The sequence below is a fragment of the Xenopus tropicalis genome, chromosome 7 (assembly GCF_000004195.4).
Source record: "Xenopus tropicalis strain Nigerian chromosome 7, UCB_Xtro_10.0, whole genome shotgun sequence".
Taxonomy (NCBI): domain Eukaryota; kingdom Metazoa; phylum Chordata; class Amphibia; order Anura; family Pipidae; genus Xenopus; species Xenopus tropicalis.
In genome coordinates, this window is record NC_030683.2 from 112,034,591 (window position 1) to 112,062,158 (window position 27,568).

At 42.8% G+C, this 27,568-nt stretch overlaps 1 protein-coding gene across 2 annotated transcripts in view; it reads left to right on the top strand.

The window, feature by feature from the left end:
• ttyh1 (tweety family member 1) overlaps window positions 1-27,568 on the top strand; it is a 69,233-nt gene that overhangs the window by 39,001 nt on the left and 2,664 nt on the right. Inside the window, exons 3-13 of one of the 2 annotated variants that reach the window (XM_012966766.3) lie at window positions 5,506-5,617; window positions 9,587-9,807; window positions 11,567-11,662; window positions 14,776-14,848; window positions 17,055-17,130; window positions 17,821-17,876; window positions 18,976-19,068; window positions 19,357-19,449; window positions 20,689-20,831; window positions 21,889-21,937; window positions 23,955-24,033. In XM_012966766.3, coding sequence (XP_012822220.1) covers window positions 5,506-5,617; window positions 9,587-9,807; window positions 11,567-11,662; window positions 14,776-14,848; window positions 17,055-17,130; window positions 17,821-17,876; window positions 18,976-19,068; window positions 19,357-19,449; window positions 20,689-20,831; window positions 21,889-21,937; window positions 23,955-23,993 — 1,051 coding nt within the window. In that variant the 3' untranslated portion in view covers window positions 23,994-24,033. Of the gene's footprint in view, window positions 1-5,505; window positions 5,618-9,586; window positions 9,808-11,566; window positions 11,663-14,775; window positions 14,849-17,054; window positions 17,131-17,820; window positions 17,877-18,975; window positions 19,069-19,356; window positions 19,450-20,688; window positions 20,832-21,888; window positions 22,075-23,954; window positions 24,034-27,568 lie in introns of both variants that reach the window. The other variant, NM_001079431.1, reaches the window with a different exon arrangement.

Sequence of the window (27,568 nt, forward strand, 5' to 3'; positions counted from 1 at the left end):
TCATAGGTCACATATGTGCGCTTGCATTGAATTTAGTATATAATGGGGTGTATTTATTAACATTAACATGTTGATCATGGCAACCAATCAGATTGTTGCTTTTCTTTTCTACCTTGTTGGTGACCATTCACATTGTTGTCTGGTTGCTGTGGTCAGCATCACTAGTGATATGTGTCTCCAATGTAATAAATACACACCAATTAGTAGTGGAGCTTATTGAATGCATGGAATGAACCAATCTAAGCATCGCCGGGTGGGACCCAGCCCAGGACAATTCCCATCAATCCTTCCAGCATAGGCCTATATGATAATTAGAATATCAATATATTCTCTGAAGGCCCCATTTGATCATTATATAGAAAGCAATCCATAAAACATAACCAGAGCTAACACAAAAGGCAGATATAACATTTTCACATATATTTATAAATATCTTTTACATGAATGTGCCCCAGACCCTTATTAGACTACAAATAAAAAACCTTGAAATTCGTAGAGCTGCAAGTAAATGTATGGTGCATAATGTCTATTATTTTATGTACAGGGTGTATTCTGTGGGTCGGACACTGTAGCACAGCGGTGCATAGAAACAACCAATGAGAAACCTGTTTTGTATAACACATTAGTAAGAAGGAGGCGAATAAGAAAAGGGTTTTGGGGGGTTTCCAAGGCTGGGGATTAGTGCACAGTGAAGGCTTTATTCTAACGCCATTCTTTAACTCATGAATTCAGTTATAAGAAATGCATATAAATTTATCAGCATGAGGCTGCCCGGGACAGGACAATAATGTCATAAAAAAACTCTGCTTCTTGAATGCCAATGTGTGACTGTGCCTTTGGCACCAGTCTGGTTGGGCCTTGCCACTTTCTCTTGTGCAAAGAAATCAGGCGACTGAAATGGTTTTAAGTCTTTTTTTAACCTTCTTAATAGAAAGTCTGGACGTCCATACATTTCCCAAAGACATTGCCACCTGGCCAGTATATTTTGGGGTAATTGTTATAAATTAGAAATACAGCATCATTCCAATGAAAGCTATGGCACCATCTAAGTGACTACAACATTTCCCAGCGGTATTTGGGTAACAGTTGTTATTTAACTTAAATACTGTGTATATATTATATTACTGTTTGAATGTCATTAAAGGTAACACCCTTTCGCAAAATGACAAAAAATGTGTAAAATGTGAGAACCAAACAACTTTTTTGATGTGACTGTGAATTTCTTGCAGCAAGAAATGCATTTTGATGAAGTTTCACAAAACAATTTGCCATTTGCGAAATGCGGAATTTCACTGCGAATCCATGCCTGGCGAAAAAATTCACTCATCACTATGGGTAATATCGGGCTTATTTGAACATTTGGTCTTAGGGCCAAACGATCTAATTACAACAACAGGTATAAAAGCCATTGGACTGAGGAGCACATCAATGAGCCGATGCAGTCCCCGATCCATCAGGAAAGACAAGCCTGGCCAATCGACACAATATTCAGGCAGATATTAATTAGGAGACCAATCGACCCCATACACTGGCACTCAAATTGCCATCTTAAATCTACCCGTGGATAGCCACCTTTACCTACTATTCCAACTGCAAGGCAGTTATATTCGACAAATAAAGGCAAAGACTATGTGGCGTCGCCACAAATCCGGGCCTGTTAACAAATCTGGACCTGCTTCCACCCGCCCCCAACCTCCACCCAATCAGCATTGCAAGTGAGAAGTACAATTTTTGCGTGGGGAATTGCGGCATTGGGTATTCCGTGTGGAGGACCTCACAACTGGGGTGGGTCCCTGAGAATATGTGGGGGGGCCCTGAGGTGGCAGCCCTGGTGGGCCCCTGGACTTCCCAGTCCAATGCTAATTGTTGCAGCTACTTACTTATAATCTGAGCCCTGGTTCCTCTCTTGTCATCCAAGTTCATTGAAGCCCTTCTGCTGGCTATCCGTTGACAAATATGTAGAAGGTCCAATTAAGTGAATACAGTAGAACATCGTTCAGTGAATTAGCTGAGTGCTTTGATAGGTTCAGGGGAGGACAAGGAAGAGAAGCCCCACTTTCTGAATGCCCAATATGCCTGAACAACTTGCAGTTTAGCAGAGTAACCTACCATTAAATCAATAAAGTGTTGTCTACAGGGAAGTTACATTTGTGGCCCTTGAACTTCAGAGCCCAAGGTGACCCAAGATCCCAAATAGCAGATGACTTGGGCATCTCCTTGTGTACCAGCTGCAGTCTTTAGGTCATTTGAGTTTGGTGAGAAATATCAGATGCTGAGTGTATGAAGATCTCACCAGTGTTGTCAGACAAGGCTCTGCAATTATCTTGTTCAGCCTTGGGTAATGATAGAGAAAGTGTGACATGAAAAAGACAAAATAGATGCATCACACGGGTGAGCGGGCTACTGGATAATTAATGCTAAGAGAAGCGCTTATTATTCCATCTGTTGTCTCTCTTAAAGAACTGTAGAAATTAAATGGTTTCTTAAAGAGCTGTGGGTAGGAGAGGGAAGATAAACGCCCGGATATAACACTGTACCTATTGTGCTTCTATCACGACATCATTTTGTGAGGCACCCCCAGCAGCCAATTCACAACATGCCATTAACTCAGACTTACCTGGATGCAAGGCAGTTCTTTCTATGATTAACCCTACAGTCACAGGGTACAGTTAAACTGGTCTCCATACTAGTGCTCCTGCAGTGTGGGATAAACAGAGAAAGTTTTAGGGCAGGACACAGAGGGCACAAAGGGTCAGACTGGCCTACTGCCTCACCTGGAGAAAATCCAGTGGGCCTTAGATTTGTTGGGCCTCTCTGGCCTGGGCATATGGTTGGTACAGTTAACCTTGGGTTATAGGGGGAAACCTGTGGTGGTTGCCACACTACCCTAGTCCCCCCCAAAACCAGCATCTTCCTCAGGTTTCCAGCATTAGAGTGTGCACTTAAAGGAAAAAAAATGTAGGTTCAACAACAGCTGGAGAGCCGCAGGTTGGACATAGCCACCACCATACACAAGTAGGGGCTCCAGACTTCCTGCAATGCCAGGGTCCCTATCTACAGTAATTGGGACCATATTTTTTTTGTGTAATTTAGGGGGAAAAAAGGAAGCATTATTTAGAAGCCTTGCTTTGTATCTACATACATTAATGCCATCCTATGTGTGTATGTGTATCATATAGATTGTCAGCTCTGGGGTCATCCTTTCTTTGGCACTGAGGCACAGGGCATAGCATGCAGTGTAGGCCAATATCCCACTTGCACTATCATAAGTGAACAATTAGAGCCTAAGTTTGATAGGACATCACTCCAAAGCAGGCCTCTGTGCCATCTGTTCCGCCCACCTAATAACAGATGTAAATGTCTTTCAGCCTTACATCATTGATGTGTGAAAAAACTTGTGTATAATTCGACTTTGCTCTGTGAGCTTGAAACTAGGAAAATAAAGTATTGTTTAAACGCTCAACTGTCTCAGGGGGTAATTCCCAGGAGTCTATAAACCCTTGCTTCAAAAACTTCTTGGGCAAGTCCCTCTACCTGTCCCTCTACCAGTCACTCTACCAGTCCCTCTACCAGTCCCTCTACCAGTCCCTCTACCAGTCACCTCCAAGATCCATACAGGGTTGGCCTTTGGGTATATATTGTTTTGTGTAAATAGCAACTTTCACTAATATAAAACGAATCAAAAGTCAAGTATCCTCTTGATCCAATAACTGCTTGAAACACAGGCCCTCAATGTCACCAAAGGCCCACCCTGATTCCATGCCCTGTACATAACCATTCAACACCCTCTCTACTGCCTTTATGTGGTAACAACATGTTTTACTAACTGCCACAAGGGACGCTTTAAGGTACCAGTGGGGACTGGGGAAAATTTGATTGGTGGGCCCCCACTGTTCAAAGAACTTTGTAATAGAATAACCCTCAGGCACCCCCTGGTCCCCTATCCTGGTGGGCCCTGGGCAAATGCCCCTTTTGCCCATTTATAACAGCCCTGACTGACACTATCCTTTTATGTTACAGCGAGGGCATGTGATACTCATCTATAGGAGGGTTAAAAAAGCCAAGTAAATGACAAATAATTAGAAGTCTGACAAGAGGAAATTGCAGTTATATTTCAATATGAAGCTACTAATGGCTTCTGGAAATCAACATTTAGGTGACAGATTTTGAATGAAACAGAACAGTTGGTGTCCATGCTGCAGACACATCATTGGCAAAATCCTTTAAGCTGTCAAAGGGATGAGCGCTGAAAATGACAGAACACACCAAACATAAGAAAAACTGCTTTAGGAAATGGAAAGGGTGCTAACAATTCAAAGCAGGAATAGATGGGCTCCTCACAGGGTGCTGGGCACAAGTTGCTTATGCTGAGATGCCATAAGGCAATGCTCTTAATTGCAAGGATGCAACTTGCACGTATAAATGCGGCGTGATATTCATGGATCCTGCATAATATTGTGGCAACGGCTGTAGGTGTTAGAGACCACGGCATGCACTTTGCCATTTCAGTAGAGCAGTGACCCCCAACCAGTGGCTCATGAGAAACATGTTTTTCTCCAACCCCTTGGATGTTGCTCTCAGTGGCCTCAGGTGCTTATTTTTTTATTTTTGGCTTGGAGGCAAAAACTAGGTGTATAGGCTGGCAGTCCATATAGGGGCTACCAAATAGCCAATAACAGCCCTTATTTGGCACCCCAGGAACATGTTTTATGCTACTGTTGCTCCCCAAGTCTTTTTACATTTGAATGTGGCTCATGGGTAAAAAAGTTGGGGATCCCTGCAGTAGAGAATGTCCTCAGTCTCAGTGAATATTTTAGGGCCTTTTTTACTGCCTTTTGGGCACAATTCATGCCTGCTTCATTTTTTCATGGACGATCACAATTTTTTGTTTTTACCATTGGCCTGTCCCACTATTCTCCCCCATCTCCTGCCTGCATCCAGCGCCGAATTCCCACCTGGGGGTGCCCTAGGCAAGTCGCCCACCTCCCCTACCCAATCACCCAGTCCTTATGAATACATGATTGCCTGGGAAAGGGATCACCCCATTGTCCAGTAGCCACGGGAGGGTGGAATCTACTCATTTTAAAATACTATATATAGGTTACATTCCCTCGTATCTATATAGAAATGACAGATAAGGAGGGGTTTGTTATACGAGGGGTTAAAAGAAGTAGCGTGTTACTCTCTGACATCAGAAATAAGATAGAATACCTTGTATATTTCATAGGTTGCTTCCCATATATATGTGTCAGTGTGTTCTTGTGTTTTTTCCCTTAATATTCATGATACTATTAAAAGCCAGTGAAGCAGGGCAAAAGGAAAAACACTGTATTGAGGTTAGGAATTCTTATTGAGGCACAGTAGGCCTAGATACAATTGCCAGAGGAGATACCAGGCAGCACCACTAATTAATTAGTGATATTAATGATTGCAAATGAATTTGTCTCTGTTGTGGGAATCACATAACTGACAACTTTCCCCATTTCTTTTTCACAACCGTTTTAGTGCTGGAATTGGCATTGGTTTCTATGGAAACAGCGAAACAAACGACGGAGTATACCAAGTGACCTATTCTCTCATGAATGCCAACCATACACTGACCTCCATCAACCTGCTGGTGAGTAGTGCTGGGTGCGCCACTCCATTGCTTTTCATTGGCCCCTCCTTGAGAAACAGCGGCCGTAAGCTCTTGTAAACAACAACATGACAAGGGCCTCAGATCTGACATTTCTGGGTCAGAATCCCTCATATACTGTATATAAATGTTTTATAAACTGATTTTTTTATCCACTGGGTTTAAACTAATCCCACTAGTACATTGCAGCCAGCTGTGCCGGGGTGGACAATGCGAATTATCAGAGCTCTCTGAGGACACTGACATATTTGCACTCTCAGAATAATGGGCTAATTGCTTTATCAACTATGCATAGTTATTTTATTCCTTCAAACTTAGATGAATAAAGTATGTTATAAATATCTGTACTAACCATTGTTGGCTATCCAGGACACTGCTCTGGCCCAGTTCCCCTCTATCCTACTGATATTCAGCTATTCTTGCTTATAAAGAACTGTATGGCGGCTCACAAATTGTATCAGCTTTGCAATAATCATTACATAAGTCCTTATTGTAGAGTCTCTGGGTGGGCCCATTGCCATTCACAGCAATTAGATTTCAACAGTTAGAAAATCAAAGCAAAGCTGCTGCTATGAGCAACATCACCAGTAATGTTTTACTCCACTTTTTGCGTGCCACCACTTTGGTTGCACGAAAGACCGTTCCAACCCTCCACTGACATTCAGGGCTGAATTGTCAGATATGGAAGTAGAAACAATATGATTTCTACCTCCTTCTGCCGATACAGCTCTAAGCATAGATTTTGCTCAGGTGCCTTCAATGGTCGACCAATATCAGCAGCCTTCTTCGATATCACCTCGCCGACTTGCCATACACGCACTGAATATCGCACAAAACAAGGTTTTGTACAATATTATAGGTGCGTGTATGGCCAGCTTTACTGCCTTCTGTAGTCTTCCTGTCCTCTGCCTATTGTAATTGCCCACTGCAGTCTTCCTCCACTACTGTTGTCTCCCTCTAGTAACTGCAGTCTCCTATTGTCTACTATAGTGTCTTACTGCCTACTTTAGCCTTCCTCTGTCGACAGCAGGAGTCTTATGCCTAGGATAGTCTAATGCTGCCTACTGCAGTTTCCCCCTTCTGAGTGTGGCCTCCCACTGCCTGCTGTGGCCTCCTTCTGCCCACTGTAGTCTCCCACTGCCCACTGTAGTCTCTCCTGCCTACTGTGGCCTCCTTCTGCTTACTGTAGTCTCCCACTGCCTACTGTAGTTTCCCACTGCCTACTGTAGTCTCCCACTGCCTATAGTAATCTCCTATTGCCAAATGTAGTGTCCCTATGCCTACTGCTGTCACCCGCAGCCTACTGAAGTATCTCCCTGCTGACTATAATCTCTCACTGACTGCTGTTGTCCTGTTCTTCCATCTTCCTGTGTATAATGTAGTCTTCTTCTGCCAGTCTAATTCACTTTATTGCAGTCTCCGATTGCTGCTGTAGTCCCCCACTGCCTACTGTAGTCTCCATATGACTGCTGTAGTAAATCCATGCCTATTATATTCCAACAACATCTACAGCACATAGCACAGAATGCACCTGTATGGGTACAGCAAGTGCATGGTATATGGGCTCTACATTTGAGTTCCTTGGTGTATGGGCATTAAGGGGCATGATTGAGCTTTACTTAGTGCTCCTGTTCCAGTAAAAGGAGTCAGGAGCCCCTGGGTGTCTGTGCTGCTCAGCTTCAAAAGGAAGCATCTGCCAGGCCAGTGGTGTATTTGTAATCCCAATATGCTCCCCCAGATGTGTGCTATATATAGCTCTTTAATCCACTGATGACTTTTAGAGTCCCCCCCCCCCTTGCGTTTCGAGGATACATTATCACTTTGATGCAAGGGAATGTTCAGATCAGATAATGAAGCTCTCAGCCCTTAAACCAAATAACAACTGCGTCCATGACACTTGTGTGCGACACAATAGGCCGATGCTGCCACCCAAGGGGTTAAAAAAAGCATGTTTTAATACTAAACTCCTGCTTCTTTCCTTATCCTAAGGGAGTCGCTTGTCACTCAACATTAAAACTGCAGATTATTCAGGCAGAAGACTGTTGGTTCATTGTGTACCAGGGGCCCCCGGCAAAAAGTGGCTCTGCTATTATTGGCCACATGGGTTGTTGCTGGAATCAGAGCTTTTCTGTCTGCCACCTCCAGTTCCAATGTATTTGGAGAGTTCCGATTATCAAATATATTATCGACTGTTGCGACGTCTATGGATGCGCACATCGCTTATCTCATACTATTGGTCTAATTAAAATACAGTGTATTGATCGTATGTATCGAACACACTGAAATCCCAACTGCACAGAATGGGAATATAAACACACTCTTATCCCATTATGAAAAACTGTAAATTATAAAGTTTCTGTGAGTAGTATTGTGCTTGGGAAAATAAACCTTATAATGGGGCTTTATAGGCTGTTGTAGAATGTACTCTGGGTATATTATACGGGCACCCATTGTGTGTAGCTGATACCACATTATTAAATATTAAAATATCATTAGCTACTCTATCCAGTGGAACAAGGGAGCGTTGGAACTGGACCCATGGCTCTACTACTGTAAAGCAGCCTGTCAGCTGTAACCTGGAATAATCTTTAAAAGGTGAATGGTTAAATTACAGCAGAGGTTCAGCCATCTAGGTTACAGAAAGTGACCCGTGTAGAAAGCTGAGTAGTAATAACACACGAGGGGGTCTAGCAATGTCGCTTTCAGAAATGGAAGTGAACAGCTTCTTTGAAATCTTTATATACCTGCCGCTCTGGTTGTTAAAAGGTTAATAGTAAGGCTGATGCCACACGAGGCATAGGGCTGAAATTTTCGGCAAGCGGAAAAACGCTTTCAGCCCTACAACTGCACCCGAATGAATGGAATACGCTCGGGTGCAGGCACATGTAGCCGATATAAGCATGAAAACGCGAGAGAATGCAAAGTCTTGTGTTTTCATGCGTATATCGGCTACATGTGCCTGCACCCGAGCGTATTCCATTCATTTGGGTGCAGGCACAAGTAGGGGGCGTAGGGCTGAATTTTCGGCAAGCGTTTCTCCGCTTGCTGAAAATTTCAGCCATACGCCTCGTGTGGCATCAGCCTAAGGCTGCAGCATCCCCATAATCACTAAAGGAGGCCATACAGGCCCCGATATAATCGAACAAAGCGATAATCAGTGAGTGTATGGTGGGAGACGAGGCGACCGATATCGGTAAAAGTCTTGGATATTGGTCACTTCATCAATCGGAGGTGCCCAAATATTGTAGCGTTAATGCTGAATCTTCAGATAGGGGTAAAGAATTCCTACAATTGATCATAATTGTAGTGTGTATGGGCACTTTTAGGGTTCCTTCTGCTCCTCTAATCCACTCGCCCCCCTCCTTTAGGAATTTGCTTTGGCTCTTGGCTTACTGAGCATGCTCAGTTGTTCTTAGGTTACCAAACACACCTTCCAGTCTACCAGCCAATGAAGAGATAGCACTGCTGGTTTCCATAGGAACCCTGCTCTAGCTCTGCACTCTGCTGGAGAAACATGTTTTTCTCCTAACCTCCTGCCCTGAACTCAGCTCAACCACAGGCACAATCCAAGCAAGACTTTTTATCAAAGTCAGTTCTGCCTGTGTAAGCCTGCATTCTTCACTGCATGAACTTTACAGTGCACATTTGCTGTTTGCAGATGTAAATATCACTGAAGATGTGTGAAAGGGAAAATGGGCACCAGGTGAAAGCTGCTGTTCGTTTAGGAAAATGTAATGGTGCTGGCGAACAGAGGGGATATATGCAATGCAAAAGGTGTTTGTGTGGGGGAGATGTGCCCAACATATATATTTGGTAGGAAAATATAGGGTTTAAGAGCAGGCTCAACAGTCTATTTCTGACCAATAAATGACCTGTTTGCATTGCATTAGCCTGTATCTTCTACACTAATCACTAATGCCCCTGTATTGATGTGATTTCTTGCTCTCCCAGATTTCAGACACAGTGGAGCTTCTCAGTTCCGTTGTGAGGAGTGACCTGACCCAGCTGGAGGAGATCTTCTCTAAGCGCACCGAGTTTTTGGTGATGATCCGTAATACCAGGCGGCAAGTGGAGTCTGTGGCCCAGCAGCTGGCAGAGATTTCTTTCTGGAAAGGACCTGAACCAAATCCAAACGCCTTAGCAGAGCAAGTTAATTTCATTGAGGATTATAGGTGAGCGACTCGGAGCCCTTGTATGGAAGGACAGTTTGATTCCTGCTGGGCAAACAGAATATTGGGCACATTTTTCAGCCTAATGGAAACCCAATAGAAAACAAGCGATGAAAACTATATTTTGATTATAGATAACAGTGTCTCAGAGTTACTTAATACATAATGGCATCTGAATGAGCTCCTTTTAACCTCTTCAAGTGCCATGTGTTGGTTTTGCTGCCCAAGGCCCTCATTTTTGTTTTTTTGCTTCTCTGTCAACCTTATCAGGAAGTTGTCAAATATATGTGCCTATTCAATGTCAAATAATAGAATATATAACAAAATGTTCACGTGTACAGCTTTAATGTATGCTTTATTTAGGCCTATATTTAAGCTAAAAAGTAAGAAAAAACCTTTATAAATGAATGTAAAATTGATGAGAGTGCTATTCTAAACGCTTTTACAATTTACATTGTTATATGTTTTTTTAATGCCAAGACGTGTACTGTTAATATGAATGACTTTTGCTACAACAGCGCCACCTACTGGTCAGTTTCAAACTGTGATCAAGTCGAGTAAGTTGTCAGGAGAAAGAAAGAGGGCTGCTCTGATGTTCTTCTGGTTAGAGGAAACATTAGAAACCTTCTAGAAATGTTCTTGCATCTTTCCTAACCAGAAGAACATCAGAGCAGCCCTCTTTCTTTCTCCTGACAACTTCCTTGACTGAATCACAGCTGTAAACTGACCAGTAGGTGGCGCTGTTGGAACTCAATTCATTCATATTAACATTACATTTTACATTAACATTACATTAACATTTATTTATAAAGCGCCAACATATTCCGCAGCGCTGTACAATAAGTGGGTTACATACATTGGACATACAGAGTAACATATAAAGCAATCAATAACCGATACAAGAGGTGAAGAGAGCCCTGCCCAAAAGAGCTTACAATCTACAAGGAGACAGTACATATTTCCCTTTATATCTTTGAATCTTAAAAAAAATAAATTGCAAAAGTGCTTAGACTAGCACTCTCATTAATTTTACATTTTAAAGGTTTACTTATCCATAATGTTATTCAAATACTAGGTGAAATCGAATAAAACTTATAGCATTGAATTCTGCCAATTGACTTTTTGCCCTGCATTGTGCCGGGGGTAATTTCTAGGTTTACCAACTTTCTTAAGTAAAAATAACAGCCAGGGGACAGGGGAGGGGGCAGGGTTGTAATGTAAAATGGGCAGCGTTGTGTAAGCAAGAGGTTGCAGAGCAATGATGTGATGGGGAGGCACGGGATGGATCCAGCTAATAGTACAGAATATTTGGCGAGTTGAGCGGGGGAGAGAGGGTACAAGAGAGGGAGGGGATGCCCTCAGAGCAGGAATTGGGGACATGGTGGGGTGGAACAACAGGTGGTTACAAATTCACAAGCAAATACATTGCCGGTAAGTTTGTAATACTGGCTTTTTGGCTCAGAAAATGTTAAAGTATAGATTTCGCTCTGAAATCTGTACTAACCAGCAGATCCCCTGTCTATTATATCAGTGCAGCACACACAGATAGAGTGGATTGTTTGTGTCTGTGCCTGCGGAGTAAATGGCCCGTGTGCTGTTAGTTAAAGCTGTGATGGATGCTGGTAGTTGTAGTGCAACTACAAGAGAGATAGATATAAGTTACTTGCCCCCCATTTCCTGCATTACCAGGGCCCCTTCTTCTCTAACTCCATCCCTGATTGTATCATGCCCAAATTGATGTCATTTCTGTGTTTTTCTGCAGGTGGCTGGCTTATATTCTCCTCCTCCTCCTGGATCTGATTATTTGTCTGTTCACCTTACTCGGCCTTGCCAAGCAAATCAAGTGGCTGGTAATTGTGTAAGTGCACCACCTAGTGTTCAGTACGTACATAAGCGGCTAATGAATTAGAACAGGGAAGGAATGTGTTAAAGATCAAAAGCAGATGTGTCAGCTGACATTATGGGATGCCGAATCAGTCTCGGATTTACAGATATGGGTAATGAAATAACAAGTGTAAAGTTTGCTATAGGTTGATAGACCCATAGCAGCCAATCAGCAGTTAGCAATTACTGGCCAGCTGGTTGAAATGAATGTTTCCTCTAAACTGTGTCCATACGCTGGCTCAGACACACATGGCCAAGAAACAATCCGAGGGAACATGGGGGGGTGAAGTGGGCAGGGAAATGGGCAGAATGAGTGGGAAATGGGCGAGGCATAGGCGGGACAATCCTTATAAGCATTGGCGGTAAATTTGTAATTCTGGCCCTAGCCCTAGCTGGAGATTTATCTGCCCGGCCAGTCAAATACTTGCACAGTGGAATCCCTATCTGCAGTCCAGGACTGTTCCCACTAAATGATAGTTTCAGTGTCAGACTGGCCCACCAGGATACCAGGAAACGCCCGGTGGGCCCAGGTGTCAGTGGGCCCTCCTGCTCCTGGCCATTTGGCCTGTTTCATGGTCATTCCCTATTTCTGAATGGGAACAAAGAGGAGAAATAGATGGAAGAATAGATGCTAGCATGTAAATAAAAGAGACTAGGAGAATAAAGAGGTTGGGCAAGGAAAGGAGGAAAAATAGTTTGGAGGGTGGCCTAGGGTCTAAGGTTTTATGGTGGGCCCCTGGGCTCCCAGTCTGACATTGGATAGGGTATGATGTATTGTCAGATTTTGCTTGCAGAAAGGAATAAAATAAAACCATAACTGTGTACTTCCCTTCTCTTGCACAGCAGCAATTCTGTCATGCTTTATGGCTGAGATTTTTATAACTCATAGGGGTTTGTCATTCAGTCTATTGGGACATATACTGTGTATTTTTCCAGTCCTATTGACCCACTGGCACGTGCTGAGAAGACCATGCATCAAGCGGCAGTAAAATATCTAGTTAAAGTCTTATTTGTTTCCCCTCATAAAAAGCTGGGAAGGTAGTTGAGGACATGGAAAAAATGGGCTCACTCATCAAGGAAATCAATGACACGGTCATTTAATCAGCATGGATACTGGCTAATTGGAAAGTGGGGGAAGGGGGCCCTGTGAATCCATTTGTATGTAGGGTGCCATGAGAGAGGTAAATTGTGCAGTATATATGTCCACAGAGTGGGGGAAAACACAGCAGGAACCTGTTTAACCCATCGCTTCCCGGCCTGAGCTGGGGACCCTGATTGTGAACCCCAATTATTCAGAAACAGACTATTGCATGATGGGTACAATGTGTGAGATTAAGGCCTCACTATTGGCACAGGTATGGGATCTTCTGAATAAGGGATCTTTCCCTAATTTGGATGTCCATACCTTAAAGGACATGTCAACCCCAAAAATCATTTTTTGCCTAATAAAAGAAAACTTTCCAGTGTGAATTTATTACATTTTTTTAGGACTTTAAAAGTTAATGTAAATGTAATAGCTATTGAAAACAGCATTTGCTGAACTCCTGGTTGTTACTTTTTAAACAATGTTGCAAAGGTCAGTCTCCCCCTGCGAGTCAGGTATGTCAGTCTGTGTTGGATTGTTTCAAATGCCGGAGCCCCCAGAGAATAGAAAAGCACCGGCAGACACTGCTTCTAATAGCAATTATATATACAAAGAAGTAAAAAAAAACAAAAAACTATTGCAAATATGTAATGAATGTATATTGCAAAGTTGCTTAGAATTAAGTTTTATTAGGTAAAAATTTATATTTTGGGTTGACTTGTCCTTTAAGTCTAAATAATCTTTGAAACATTAAAAAAACCCAACAGAATTGATTTGCCTCCAGAAAGTACTAATTATATTGGGATCAAGTACAAGGTACTGTTTTGTTACTACAAAGAAAAAGGAAATCATTTTATAAAATTCTAATTATTTAATTAAAATAAAGTCTATGGGAGATGGCCTTCCCGTAATTTGAAACTTTCTGGATAACGGGTTTTGGAATGACAGGTTTCCGGATAATGGATCTCATTCCTGTATTGCTAAATGATATCTTCCAGCATCCATTAGGGTTCTGAGTCCCCAGAAGTGGTTAGACTGCCAGACTGTCACTTAAGCCTGTGACTCTATGCTGAATGCTGGAACTTGCAGTCCAACAACATCTGGGAACCCAAAGTTAAGGAATAGGCCCTAGGCCCTGTGACATCTGTGACATGTATGAAATCTCCTTGCTGCGTTGCACGGCTTGATATCAACGCATTCTGCTGCTTGCATTAAGGTGCCCATACACGGGCCAATAGTAGCTGCTGATATCGGTCCCTTAGACTGATTCGGCAGCTAATCGGCCCATGTATGGGGACTACCGACGGGACTGGGCTGAAATCGGGCAGATCTCAATCGGGCAGGTTAGAGAATCTAGTTGGATCGGGGACTGCATCGGCTCGTTGATGCGGCCTCCGGACCGACTTTGCCTATGCCCGCCATTATAATTCGATCGTTTGGCCCCAGGGCCAAGCGAGCGGATCTGCCCGTGTATGGGGAGCTTTAGTGTTGAATATCACAGACAGGCAGCGAGAGTCAGATTCTGAAATTGCAGTTATGCTTTTCCCCCCCATTTAGTGGAATGATATATCTGAGGACCAAGTTTGCTCATGTACAGTAACCTATAGGAACCAATAAGATGTTTGCTTTCAAACAGGTAACCACTAAATTCTGCCTGCTGATTGGTTGCTTTTGGTTACTGCACCTGAACAAACTTAGTGCTTTCTATTACATAACCCCATAAGCATTTTGCAAAACTGCAACTTCTGACACCCCCCTGCCAGCTTAGTGGTTCTGCCATGTCAAGAACCCCCATCACGCTAACATCATCATAGCTGCTAAGTGTCTCTACTTTCCATGCTTTTGACTCCCCTTCCCTGGAACTATTTCTTCGTAAAAAGGTTTCAGGTTTGTAAAATGACCAACTGCAAATCAGAAGAGGAATAAAATGTCTGGAATGTAATGTTGGGATTTCTGGCAATTTACTTGGTATATATTAAATATGTTTTGTGTTCCATCTGCAGGATGACAGTGGTGAGCTTCTTTGTGCTCTTACTGAGCTGGGGATCCATGGGACTAGAAATGGCCACGGCTGTGGTAAGTCAATAGGAGCGCTGTGCTGATTACAGTAGAACCCCCCTATTTTACATTTTTCAGGAGCCTAGAAAACAAGGTGTCAAAATACTGGACGGGTGGCAATTCTAGGCTGGACTGGGCCTTGTATGTCCCCCCTGGATAACCTGAGATCTAGGGCCCACCCTAAGCACCATTAGTCATAAATTGTGCCAAACTGTACTATTATTGCTTGGCCCTAAGACAGCAGTTCTCAACCTGTGGGTCGGGGCCCCTTTGGGGGTCGAAGACCCTTTCACAGGGGTCACCTAAGACCATCGGAAAACACATATTTCCGATGGTCTTAGGAATCATTTTATGGTTGGGGGTCACACCAACATGAGGAACTGTATTAAAGGGTCACGGCATTAGGAAGGTTGAGAACCAATGCGCTAAGACCATCCGACCATGGGGCCCACCAGTAGATTCCATTATATCCCAGCAGCAGGCCAGTCTCACCCTGAACAGTGATGACTTCAGCTCTCACTTTGCAGGGAAATAAAGACTGTACCTTGTCACTGACAGCCATAGGAAATGAGGCAAAAGGGTCTGTATAATTCAAGTTAGAAGCTATAAAATTCTTGGAGATCCAAGCCTACTGTAAAGCAGGACTTAAACATGACATAAATATTACATTTATCAGATGAATGTCAGTGTGGAAGCTCTTTGCCCTGTAGCCCATGTCCCACAGAAGATTCTCACCCTCAGTATAATCCTCGGTTTGCCTAAATCGATTCCCAGCGACTGCGCCGTGCCTTTTATTCTCATTCCGCTGCAGGGATCTCCCCATTCCAGGGTTCCTCTGTCCCGCTCTGCCTGCCCATCAAACCCTGTGAAGCGAGATAATTTAATTGGTCTGTTTCATGTGCTGGGTCAGTGGTTTCCCCCAACCCCTCACCCTCTGTCGCATCTGTCAGCTTTAATAAGCATCCAAAATGAGATATTAATGCAATTCTGCTGAACCTGAGCTGCACTGCCCACTTCCCAGACGCTTTCCTCCTCCCTCGTTGCATGTTTAACTCTCTGCCAGTTGGGATTCCAAATCTATCAGGAGGATTGGAAATAGGAATATGAAAGGGCTTCAGAGTCGGTGGTATCTAAAATGCAAACTCTATTAATGGGCAATAGATGGGCTTCCACAGACATGCACAGAGATACTGCAGATTGCAGAATAATTGATTGGCATAATAATCTGTGATTTATTAAAGTGGCCTTTAAAGGATAAGTAAACAATTAAAGTAAGTGAATGTAACATTGATGTGAGTGCTCTGTGCTATAAGCACTTTACATTATTTCTTTTTCTTAATTCCAAGATATTAAGGGATACATGTACTGCTAATATGAATTAATTTTGTTACAACAGCGCAACCTGCTGGTACAACAGCTGAACTGCTCTGATGTTCTTCTGGTTGGAAAAGATGTGAGAAAAGTTCTCTGAGGTTTCTAATGTTTTTCCTAACCAGAATAACATAGACCAGCCTTGTTTCTTTCTCCTGACAACTCCCTCAACATCATGGTCTGAAACTGACCAGCAGGTGGTGCTGTTGTAACAAAATCATATTCACAGAACTTTATCCCTTAATATCATGAAATTAAATAAATAATGATTGTACATTTCAAAAGTGCTCAGAATAGCTCTCTCATCAATTTTACCTTTTCTCTTATTGTATGTATGTATATATTTATAAAGCCCTACTTATGTACGCAGCGCTGTACAGTAGAATAGATTAATACACACAGGGGGTTATTAAGATAATAATAGATAAATACAAAGTATATTAATAAATACAAATAAATAAAATATATCGTTGCAATAAGTTAAGAGTCAAAGACACAAGAGGATGGAGGTCCCTGCCCTGTAGAGCTTACAATCTATATGGGAGGGTAACTTACAGACACAAGTAGGCACTTATTTTATTCTTTAAGCATGGCACTGGTCTAATACATATACATTGGTGTTATTTGGTGTCAGTATCTCTCTATTAAGCAAAGCTATGCAGGGGAGACACTAAATGGTGAGCTAATAAGGTCCTATAAGTTAATAAGTTGAGGGTTTTTTTATCACCTTCATTTCATGGCAACTTGTGCCCTGAAGCACAAAACCACCATCTTGGTGAATATTTCTGTTGTTGGTTACTTCCACTTTTCTCATTGAACCTCTTTGGGGGGTGGGTTGTGTTTTTTTTTCCAGGGACTGAGTGATTTTTGCTCTGATCCAGATGCATATGTGATGAATCAGACCCAAGCGATTACAAACATTAACCCCGGTGAGTACCTACAATAGGACACATATAAACCACCACGTATATATATTGTTAGATGTACGCCCATTGTTTATACCAGGCAGATGAAGCTAGTGGCCTTCCAGATGTTTAAATTAGCCAGCTTAGCTACATGTGGCACTGGAGTTGGGGGAACCCCTGTCGATCAGCATCAAGACTTTCCTCCAGAGGGGGAGCTCACAGGCTTCTCAGTCCCCAAACAGCCATTTCCTGCCAGGCATTTCCTCTTTATATAAATGGCAAGTGGAAGTGGGAGATTAAGATCCTGTACCATCAGCCTGAGGTTGATGAAAATGAGGAAATGATGAATTATATATGTATCGTTCTTTGAGAGTATGAAATAGTAAAGGCTGAGGAGGGGCTGAATCTCTAGACCTAGTCATGGATGTCAGTGATGCTTATTGCACGAGAACCACCATTCGGGTAATTTACAAAATAACATTTCCTTCTGGTTCCATTACTGCAAGGCAGAGGGAGAGGTGGTAATGAATTCATAGCAAATGCTTGGCTTCCCAGCTGACACACTTTTGTGGGGCCTGAACCATAAATGTCTGCTTGTTCCATATTGGGCCTTATTGGACTTGCTTGGGTCTGCTTTTTCCTTATTGAGTATTTTACAGCAGAAGTGACCAACGATGTCTTCAATCAGTGCCTTGATGTGTTTGTTTCTTTCAGATATCCTGCAGTACTATATCTCCTGTAACCAGGATGTGACCAATCCCTTCCGGCAGGTATTACAGTGCTCATGCAGACATCTTGAATTTGCTTGGAAGACAAAAAAGGGGAAAAATAACAATGAAAGATGCACTTAAAAGGAAACTGAGAGGATTCATAGTTACTGCCTTGGGCACATTGACTTATTTCTACAATTATTTGGGCAATGATGGTTTATCTGTGGCTCTATGGTCATTCCTGAAATCCCATTGGTTTACTGCAATGTACTGTAAGGGTCAACATTGATCATTTTTGTGCTTGTACCACAAATGCACAACCCCCCCACCCATGTCTTCATATAACTGTAAGGTTAATATAATTATGTACCAATGTATATTTGTATATATATAGCTGGACTTGTGCATGCAGTGCTCTACAGCAGAAAACTACATTAACAGAACAAACAGGGGTCAATAAAATCTTGCAACAAGCCAATGTGCTCCTTGTCCCGATGGCACTTTTAAACCTGCATGATTCACACCAGGCTAATTTTAGGTCAGATATCAGTTGTGTAGACTTACCTAAGGGCCCCATACATGGGTCTATAAACTGCCGGTCTGTTCTGGTGTGAAAAATAATGCAGTATTTGTGTATAAAGCAGTTGTGTCTAACACAAACAAGTAATGGTGACTTGAGTTGCAATGCTCTCTGCCTTTTTCAGTTTTTCAGTGGGTCAGACACAATATACTACATATTCAAGGGCTGAATTATATTAATAAGATAATGTCATAGAAAGAGTTCAGTTGGGCTTTTCAGTCGGTTGAGGTCCAAAACAAATCTAATGGAATATATGGACCATGGGCCTCCATTTGAGTACAACCTGATTGCAGACTTGGTGTCTGTCACCTGGTAGTTTCCAGATGTGACACTGAGCTGGGGCAGATGAGATTTATGACTGAGGTTTATTTAGGAATATTGATAATATATTAAGGGCTATGGCAGCTGTTGGCCAGCAATTGGGTCGCATATGAGGCACATGGCTAGAAATATTTGGCATTATGATTAGAGCACAATAGTGGAGCAATGAGACTACCTTGTGTGCCCCAGCCCTACCGGCATTCACTGTACTATGCTACATTAACAGATCTTTCCTTGCACCCTGTTTTCACTTTGCAGAGGCTAACTATGTCCCAGCGGGCCCTGTCCAACATCCATTCCCAGCTCCATGGCCTGGAGAGAGAAGCTGTGCCTCAGTTTCCAACTGCTGAGGTAACGATTTGTCCCCAGTGTATTTACATAATGAAATTCATTTTCTGGCCAGGCTTTTATTTTATTATGGGTAATATATAAATGGACCTCTGGATGCTAATCCTAAACATGATTGAATGAGTCTGAAATCCTCAGGATTATCCTGGTCACTAACATATGTGTTCCCTTCTGAGGCCAAAGGTAACCAGGCTAAATAAATGGAATGGTTTAATTGCTCAGCATCGGTCTGTCTCTATTGCAAGGTACAAGAATGTTTTTAGCTTCCACCTGTTCTTTTCCTTGAAACAGAAAAACTTATTGGTGGTCCAAGGGATGCTGAATACGACTGAAGGCAATTTCCATCATCTTGTGGCACTTCTGAACTGCAGGGGGCTTCATAAGGTGAGAGTGAGTGCACCCACTGGGGTTTGGGGTAACTGGTGGCTGCATAATTTATTTGGCTTTGTGTCCTATTGAAGATTATTATTGGCCAGTAGGTCAGTGCAATGCAGAATTCTCCTGAAAGGGTGATCTGAAGCATTTTATTTGCTGGACAACATTTCATTTTAGATTATCAGATGCCACTGTGGCTGTTATTAGAATTTGGCAGGATTTTGCCATGTAGATATCTGCAGAGGTTTGGGCAAAAATCTTGAGCAAGGATTTTTTTTCTTCCTTTCTGGCCACAAAACTTATTTGCCCAATGGCCAGTGTACACCCTTAAACCTCATATCCAGCTTGCAGAACTGTGAAATTGCACTATTAATTATTTCTATAATTGTTTCTTTTGTATCGAAAAAAAGAATTATTGCACCCCTAGTCCCAAGTGCCCAGAAGCTATTGCAACCTCTGCCACCCATTGCTCCACCCCTGCAGAAATCTGATGAAGCGAGGAGGGGTAAATTCAATGGCATTTGGAGCTTTTTTTATCTTTGCCCCCCAATAAGGAGTGCCCTCTACATTATAACTTACAAAAGGAAGAAGTGGATCAGCTCCTAACATGGATAGAGCATGCTGTTCTTTAGGCATAATAGTAAGGACTCATGGACGCAATATGTGTAAAGACTTTTGTGACATATGCAGTGTTTGGAAGAGATTGAGGTTGGTCTGGTTGTAGCCAGATATGACCTGTGTAGATTATCAGAATAGCCTATAGCACGGCCCCCCAACTTTTTTACTCATGAGCCACACCCACATATAGAAAGTGTTGGGGAGCCACACAAGCATGAAAAAAGTTCCTTGGGCATGCCAAATAAGGGCTGTGATTGGCTGTTTGGTAGCCCCATGTGGCCTGCTGGCCTGCAGAAGGTTCTGCTTGGGGTAAAACTGAGTCTCTGTGCTTCCAAAACTTGTCTCCAAGCCAGAAATTTAAACTGGGAACCTACTTTTGGGGCCACTGGGAGCAACATCAAAGGGTAGTGAGCGACATGTTACTCCTGAGCCTCTGGCTGGGGATCACTGGCCTATAGGGTGGTTTGAAACAAATACCTTTTTTAATCAGACATTGAGACCTGGGTATATGGGTATATACAGATACTGGTACTTCTGATGCGCTCTAATGTCAGATTGATGTATCCATGTTATCTCTGATTGGGGCCGTATGCTTTATAATGACACCCTGTCTTTGCATTATTATTTCAGGACTATGTGGATGCTCTGAAGGGACTTTGCTATGATGGCATGGAAGGCATACTCTTCCTTTTACTCTTTTCTTTCCTTTCCGCTCTCTCCTTTACTGCTGCCATCTGCAGTTTGCCCCGGGCATGGAAACGCTTTCAGAACAGGTAAGAGACTCGGGTCTTTTCATCTTTGTTAAATTATATCTATATTTATTTATTATAGTGACCACAAGCTAGCTAAGTGCCACATTGTACTATTGACATCATCAGTAGACCCACATACAGATACTGGCACACAAACAATCGGATACAACCAACATTTTTAAACCTGGCAGATCACAGAAATAACCAGTATTCCGGGCACGATAATATCTGTTCAGATTATTTGCTGTGTGGTCATCTTAAGATTTGCAGCACATGCACCATAGGGTTACGTGCTGTTATTTGATCCAGGGAAAGGTGTTTAGCTCAATTCAAGGTGCAATTAAAAGAAAAAAAGTTAACGTAAAATGAATGAGAGAGCTATTCTAAGAACTTTTGCAATTTACATTCATATATTTTTTTAAATCCAAGATATTAACGAATAAATTTTTGTGACAACAGCGCCTCCTGCTGGTCAGTTTCTAACCATGATGTCATCAAGGAAGTTGTCAAGAGAAAGAAGAGGGCTGGTCTGATGTTCTTCTGGTTAGGAAAGATATTAGAAGCCTTCCAATGTTTTCCCTAACCAGAAGAACATCAGACCAGCCCTCTTTCTTTCGCCTGACAACTTCCTCTACTGAATCATGGTCAAAAACTGACCAGCAGGTGGCGCTATTGTGACAAAATTGATTCATATTAACAGCACATATTTCCCTTAATATACTGGAATATTAAAAAATAATGAATACAGATTGCAAAAGTGCTTAGAATAGCATTCCCATCAGTTTTATATTCACTTATTGTTTACTTATCTCAAACTGTTGTTCATTTTGGGATTATCTGTCATTTGGGCTCATAGCATCCAAGTAGATAGACCTGGCAATAATATCTCAGTGAATGGAGATTCTTGCTGGGAATATATAGCCATTACACAGTGACTGACTGCTCCAGTGTATCCCTAGATGGGCAGAGATTTAGGTCATGAACTACAGAAACCTAAAATTTTGATTTCCCCTCTTCTTCACTTAATAATGGTACAACCTGTTCTCAAGCTTGATACTATATCTCTCTTTTGTTGCAGGGACCTGGATTATGATGACATGGACGAGGATGACCCTTTTAACCCTCAGGCACGTAGAGAGATGCTCCACGTGACAGGCAGGCCTCACCTGCCCAGTTTCTATAGCTACAGCAGTAGCTGCGACAGTCACAGCAGCCTGCGGGTCTCGGCCCCGCCTATTTCCAACGCCCCCGTCTCACAGTACATGTGAGTAGCTGCAAAGCACAGGCCGGCAGCCACATGGGGGCTTTTTTTCTTTTTTGGAAAGACTGTTTCTTTCTATTTGGTTTCTTAAAGCATGGTGCTGTTCCAGGCCTAGATCCATAGCAACCAAAAAGCTGGTTGCATTTACAGGTCTGTTGATTGAAGGCCAACAACTAATTTGTTGCTATGGGTTACTACATAATGTTATAGTTTGAGGGCCCTATTTCTTAACTTTAGATCCCCAGATGTTTCTGAACCTTAGCCCCAGCAACCTTGCTTGAATAATGGTGGAACTTGTAGATGGCAACATCTGGGGACCAAAGTATAAGGTGAAACAGTCCAACAATTACACTGAACTTATGGGAAGGAGCATCATCTGTGTCTCCAATCAAAACGACATTGTGCCAGTGCCCTTCTTTTGCATTAACCAATGTTGGACTGGGGGCCCACCGTAAAACCTGACCAAAGGGCCTATCACTCTAGACTCATCCTGCCCCCCACCTAAGGGCCCACTGATCCACATAAATACCGGCAGTCACGCAATTCCAGACCCCTATCGCTCCACCACACAGCCTGTCAGTGTGCACGGGTTGGTGGGGCCTGGCCTCCATCTTGATTATTCCCATATAAATATGCTAGGACTATGGGCACTGAATTTAAAATCTCTACAATATCCCTTTTGAAAATAGATCTGGGATTATTTAACCTCTAAATAGCAGGACTTAACAATAACAATAATAAATACATAAAGAACAGTCAGTGTGTTGTATAAATTGGTGTTTGGAGCTTAATTGTATATAGTTGATAGTTCTTTAAACCAATTTCATTGGAGAGTGGGGAATTATTACCCACTGTTGTGATGCTGCAGCCAGGGGAAAATGTAACATATGCCATTATCTGAGAAAAGCAGGGCGATGTGAACAAGAATTGGGCAAAACTCTGAGAATATTTTTTGCTCCACTGTTTATTATATTCCCTCCCCCCTCCCATGATACTATAAAGGTACTTAGGGATTTGACATTTTTAGGGATAACTGCAACCACTTCACCATTCACTTAAATAGGAAAAGGCAAGTGCTTAGGCAATAAGGCAAGGATAGATGGGGAGATGAGTGTCCTACAAAACAGCTGTGCTTCTTGCTCAATGCATTTGCACCTAGTTGAACTTATCTATACTAGTACCATGGTCCCATTTGCCAGGGAGCCCTGTACCTATTACCTGCCTTAAGCAGCCAGTGAATACAGGGCACCCCTATGTGTGTTGCACCTATAGGTGCTCAATGCTGCACCAGCTGAATGGTAGGTATGTGCATACCTATGTCCCACCTGATTGCTTTTTGGAGTAAGTAGGGCTCATTTCTGATTTATGCAACTGTTTGTGCCACTGATACCTCTCCTTCTGCATGACATTATATATGAGCATATGAGTCCATATGTGTAAATGCTTTTGTAACAAATATAGTTTCTTGTCTTACTGGCCAATTAATTGTTGATTTTAACCGAATGTATCAATAAGTAATACCTGACATTAATTTTCCCCTTAAATAGAAAGTAATACATTTAGTGTTGCTCACTGTGCACAGAATATTCCTTCCCTGTAGGAGCAAATACAGTATATATGTGTATGGGAGCTGCAATATACAGGCGCTGATCAGAGCAATGATAGAGCCCTGCATCTAAGGCTTGTATGGTTTCAAAGTACTGAAATTTCCTCTGGGAAAATGAGAGTATGAAAAATTCTGCAGACACGGGGGGGGGGGGTTTCTGGGTACACAATAAGCCATGGCTTATTTATCTTAGCTTTCATTTAGGGAAATAAATACAACGGCTTTTTCTTGGTTGTTGTTATGAGTGTTTTTTTTGTGTGCTTTGTGTTGCTTTCAGGAATCAAAGCGCTTTGTCCAGTGGCAATCCTCGATTTGAGAATATTCCTTTGATTGACAGACAGTCACCACCCCCTTCGGTAAGATTTTTTTATATATATAAATCTGCAACATAATGTTAGAAATTAAAGTAATATGCTATATGGCTAGAAGTGTATAGAAACCCCTTCAAAAACAGACACCATTGCCAACACCTCTGGGCTTTCTACTTTGTGGCAATAGTTTGGGAAGGCCCCCCATGCACTAAATCTAGGGAAACCCATTATCCAGAAAGCTCCAATTTACAGAATGTCCATCTTTCATAGACTTCATTTTAATCAAATAATTCAGATTTTTTAAAATTATTTTCTCAATAATAATAAACCAGTACTTTCTACTTGGTCCCAACTAACATATAATCAATCCTTATTGGAGGCAAAACAATCCTTTTGGGGTTTTATGAATGTTTCAATTATTTTTTAGTAGGTATGGAGACCCAAGTTACAGAGAGATCCGTTATCCATAAAACCTCATGTCCAATAAGATATTGGAAAGACTGGTGTCTGGATACTTTTGGCCATATAGAATTGGTAGACTCATTCAGTTGTTACACTGGCCGAGAGGTCAATTTACCTGCAAGTTGATCCTAGTAAGAAATCTCCTGCAGATATAATATGCCAGATTCTCCTTTATGGAAGCACTAAAGCTTAAAAAAATATGCTAAAAATGATGTACATAATGTTTTGGGTTTCTGTACCAGCCCAAGGCACCCACAGCCCATTAGCAGGGAATGTCTGTGCCCCCCCCAAAGATGCCCCAGTAGCCCCCTATCTTCTTTTCTGCTGATGCTCTAGGCAGTTGTCCATTACCTGAATATAGGGACCCAAGCACAATATACTGCATATTTGGAATATAAAAGTCAAAATTAAGGCTGATTAGTAATTAATTCCAATTCTTATTAAATGGCAGCTCAGAAACCAACACTGGCATCAGAATTGAATAATCAGCCCTGTAGCATCAGCTTCTATGTAGTATTAACCTCATTTTTTGCTTAATGATTTCCAACAACTCAACAGCTGCCCAGACCACACTGAGCATGTGCAGTATCACTGACACCTCCTAACAGGGCCGCCATCAGAAATCACGGGGCCCCTCACAAAAAAGTTTTCTGGGCCCCCCCCCTCCTCCCACACCCCCAATGGCCCCTCCCCCAGTGACCCCTCCCATCAATACAAAGAACATAAAACATTGGTAGCCAGGGCCCCCTAAAACATTGGTGTCCAGGAGTTACATTTTGCATTGGTGCCAGGGCAGGTACCCCCTAAATCATTGCTAGCCAGCCCAGGGCTCCCTAAAAGTTTGGTAGCCAGTGCCCCCCTAAACAGCCCCCCCAAAGCATTCTCCAGCTTCCCCCAGGCCCCTCCCAAAGCATCCTCCAGCTTCCCCCAGGCCCCCCCACAAAGCATTCTCCAGCTTCCCCCAGGGCCCCCCCACAAAGCATTCTCCAGGTTCCCCCAGGGCCCCCCCACAAAGCTTTATTCAGGTTCCCCCAGGCCCCCCCACAAAGCTTTATCCAGGTTCCCCCAGGCCCCCCACAAAGCTTTATCCAGGTTCCCCCAGGCCCCCCACAAAGCTTTATCCAGGTTCCCCCAGGCCCCCCCACAAAGCTTTATCCAGGTTCCCCCAGGCCCCCCCACAAAGCTTTATCCAGGTTCCCCCAGGGCCCCCCACAAAGCTTTATCCAGGTTCCCCCAGGCCCCCCCACAAAGCTTTATTCAGGTTCCCCCAGGGCCCCCCACAAGGCCGGCCGGCCTGCTGCCGTGGTGTCCTCCGCTATGTGGCGCGGCTCTGCGCTACTTCTGCGCTTTTATAAGTTTGCGCCCCGTGCGTGTGACGTCAGCACGCACGGGCGCAACCTTATAAAAGAGGAGAAGTGGCGGCACATACCAGAGGACGCCGCCGGAGCCGGAGCAAGTGAGGGCCCGGACTTGATTAAAGGGGGCCCGAGCTAAGAAAACTTTAGCGCGGCCGGGCCCCCTTTAAAGCTAAAAACGTCCGGGCCCGGGACAATCGTACCCCCTGTGCCCCCCTGATGGCGGCCCTGCCTCCTAACAAGATCCAAGATGGTAACTCCCTGTGTACAATCTTAAAGGCCTGAACTATTACTGCTATAGGGCTGCTGAAACATTAGGCCGGTGCAGTAAGTTCAGCATATAAAATACAACATTTCTACCCATACTTTTTTTAGGGTTTAGTTCTCCTTTAACAGGGAATGTACAATGCACTGTAAATTAATGTACCTTGTATTAAACAATTTTAGAGATTTGTTGCCTGTAACACTGCATGTGACTGTGTATGGAATGCACCTAATCCATCATGTTTTGGGGGATTTGGATAAACTCACAGGACCTTTTGCAAGAATCATTTGCCTTATTTTTAAATCGATTTTAATGCCTGTGGGACATCCAAGGTCAGAGAGCTTTTAGTCACAGTCAATAACATGCTCCTAATAAAATATGGTTTAGATTGACCTGACTCAAATGTCAATAGTCAGATACCAATAAGCTATTTTGTGGATCCTCATATAAAATATTCTGTGCAACATTTTCTGACAGTTTATTTGTGTCAGTGGTGACACTCTCCCATTGGACTAAAACTAGCCGATGTCTGAAAAACTAGTGCAGGTTTGAAAATGTATTACATAGTAACATAGTAACATAGTAAGTTGGGTTGAAAAAAGACATACGTCCATCAAGTTCAACCATAATGCCTATACCTAACCTGCCTAACTACAAGTTGATCCAGAGGAAGGCAAAAAACCCCATCTGAAGCCTCTCTAATTTGCCTCAGAGGGGAAAAAATTCCTTCCTGACTCCAAGATGGCAATCGGACCAGTCCCTGTATCAACTTGTACTAAGAGCTATCTCCCATAACCGTGTATTCCCTCACTTGCTAAGAATCCATCCAGCCCCTTCTTAAAGTTATATAATGTATCAGCCAGTACGACTGATTCGGGGAGGGAATTCCACAACTTCACAGCTCTCACAGTAACAAATCCTTTCCGAATATTTAAATGGAACCTCCCTTCTTCTAAACGGAGTGGGTGCCCTCGTGTCCGTTGGAAGGACCTACTGGTAAATAAAACATTAGAGAGGTTATTATATGATCCCCTTATATATTTATACATAGTTATCATGTCACCTCTTAAGCGCCTCTTCTCCAGTGTAAACAGACCCAACTTGGCCAGTCTTTCTTCATAACCGAGACTTTCCATACCCTTTACCAGCTTAGTTGCCCTTCTCTGGACCCTCTCTAGCTCAATAATGTCCCGTTTGAGCACTGGAGACACTTTATCTGCTATATCTCTGATGGTCAGCCAGAATATTATAAATATGGCCATACCATTTTGGTCCCTCATATGGTATCTAGACTGGTTGGATATCATGAAGTGCAGGGATCCCCAAGCTTTTTTACTTGGGAGCCACACTCAGATTTAAAAAGTGTTGGTGAGCCACATAAGCATGAAAAACTTCTTTGGAAATGCCAAATAAGGGCTGTGATTGGCTATTTGGTAGCCCCATGTGGACTGCTGGCCTGAAGAAGACTCTGCTTGGAGTAAAACTGTGTCTCCAAGCT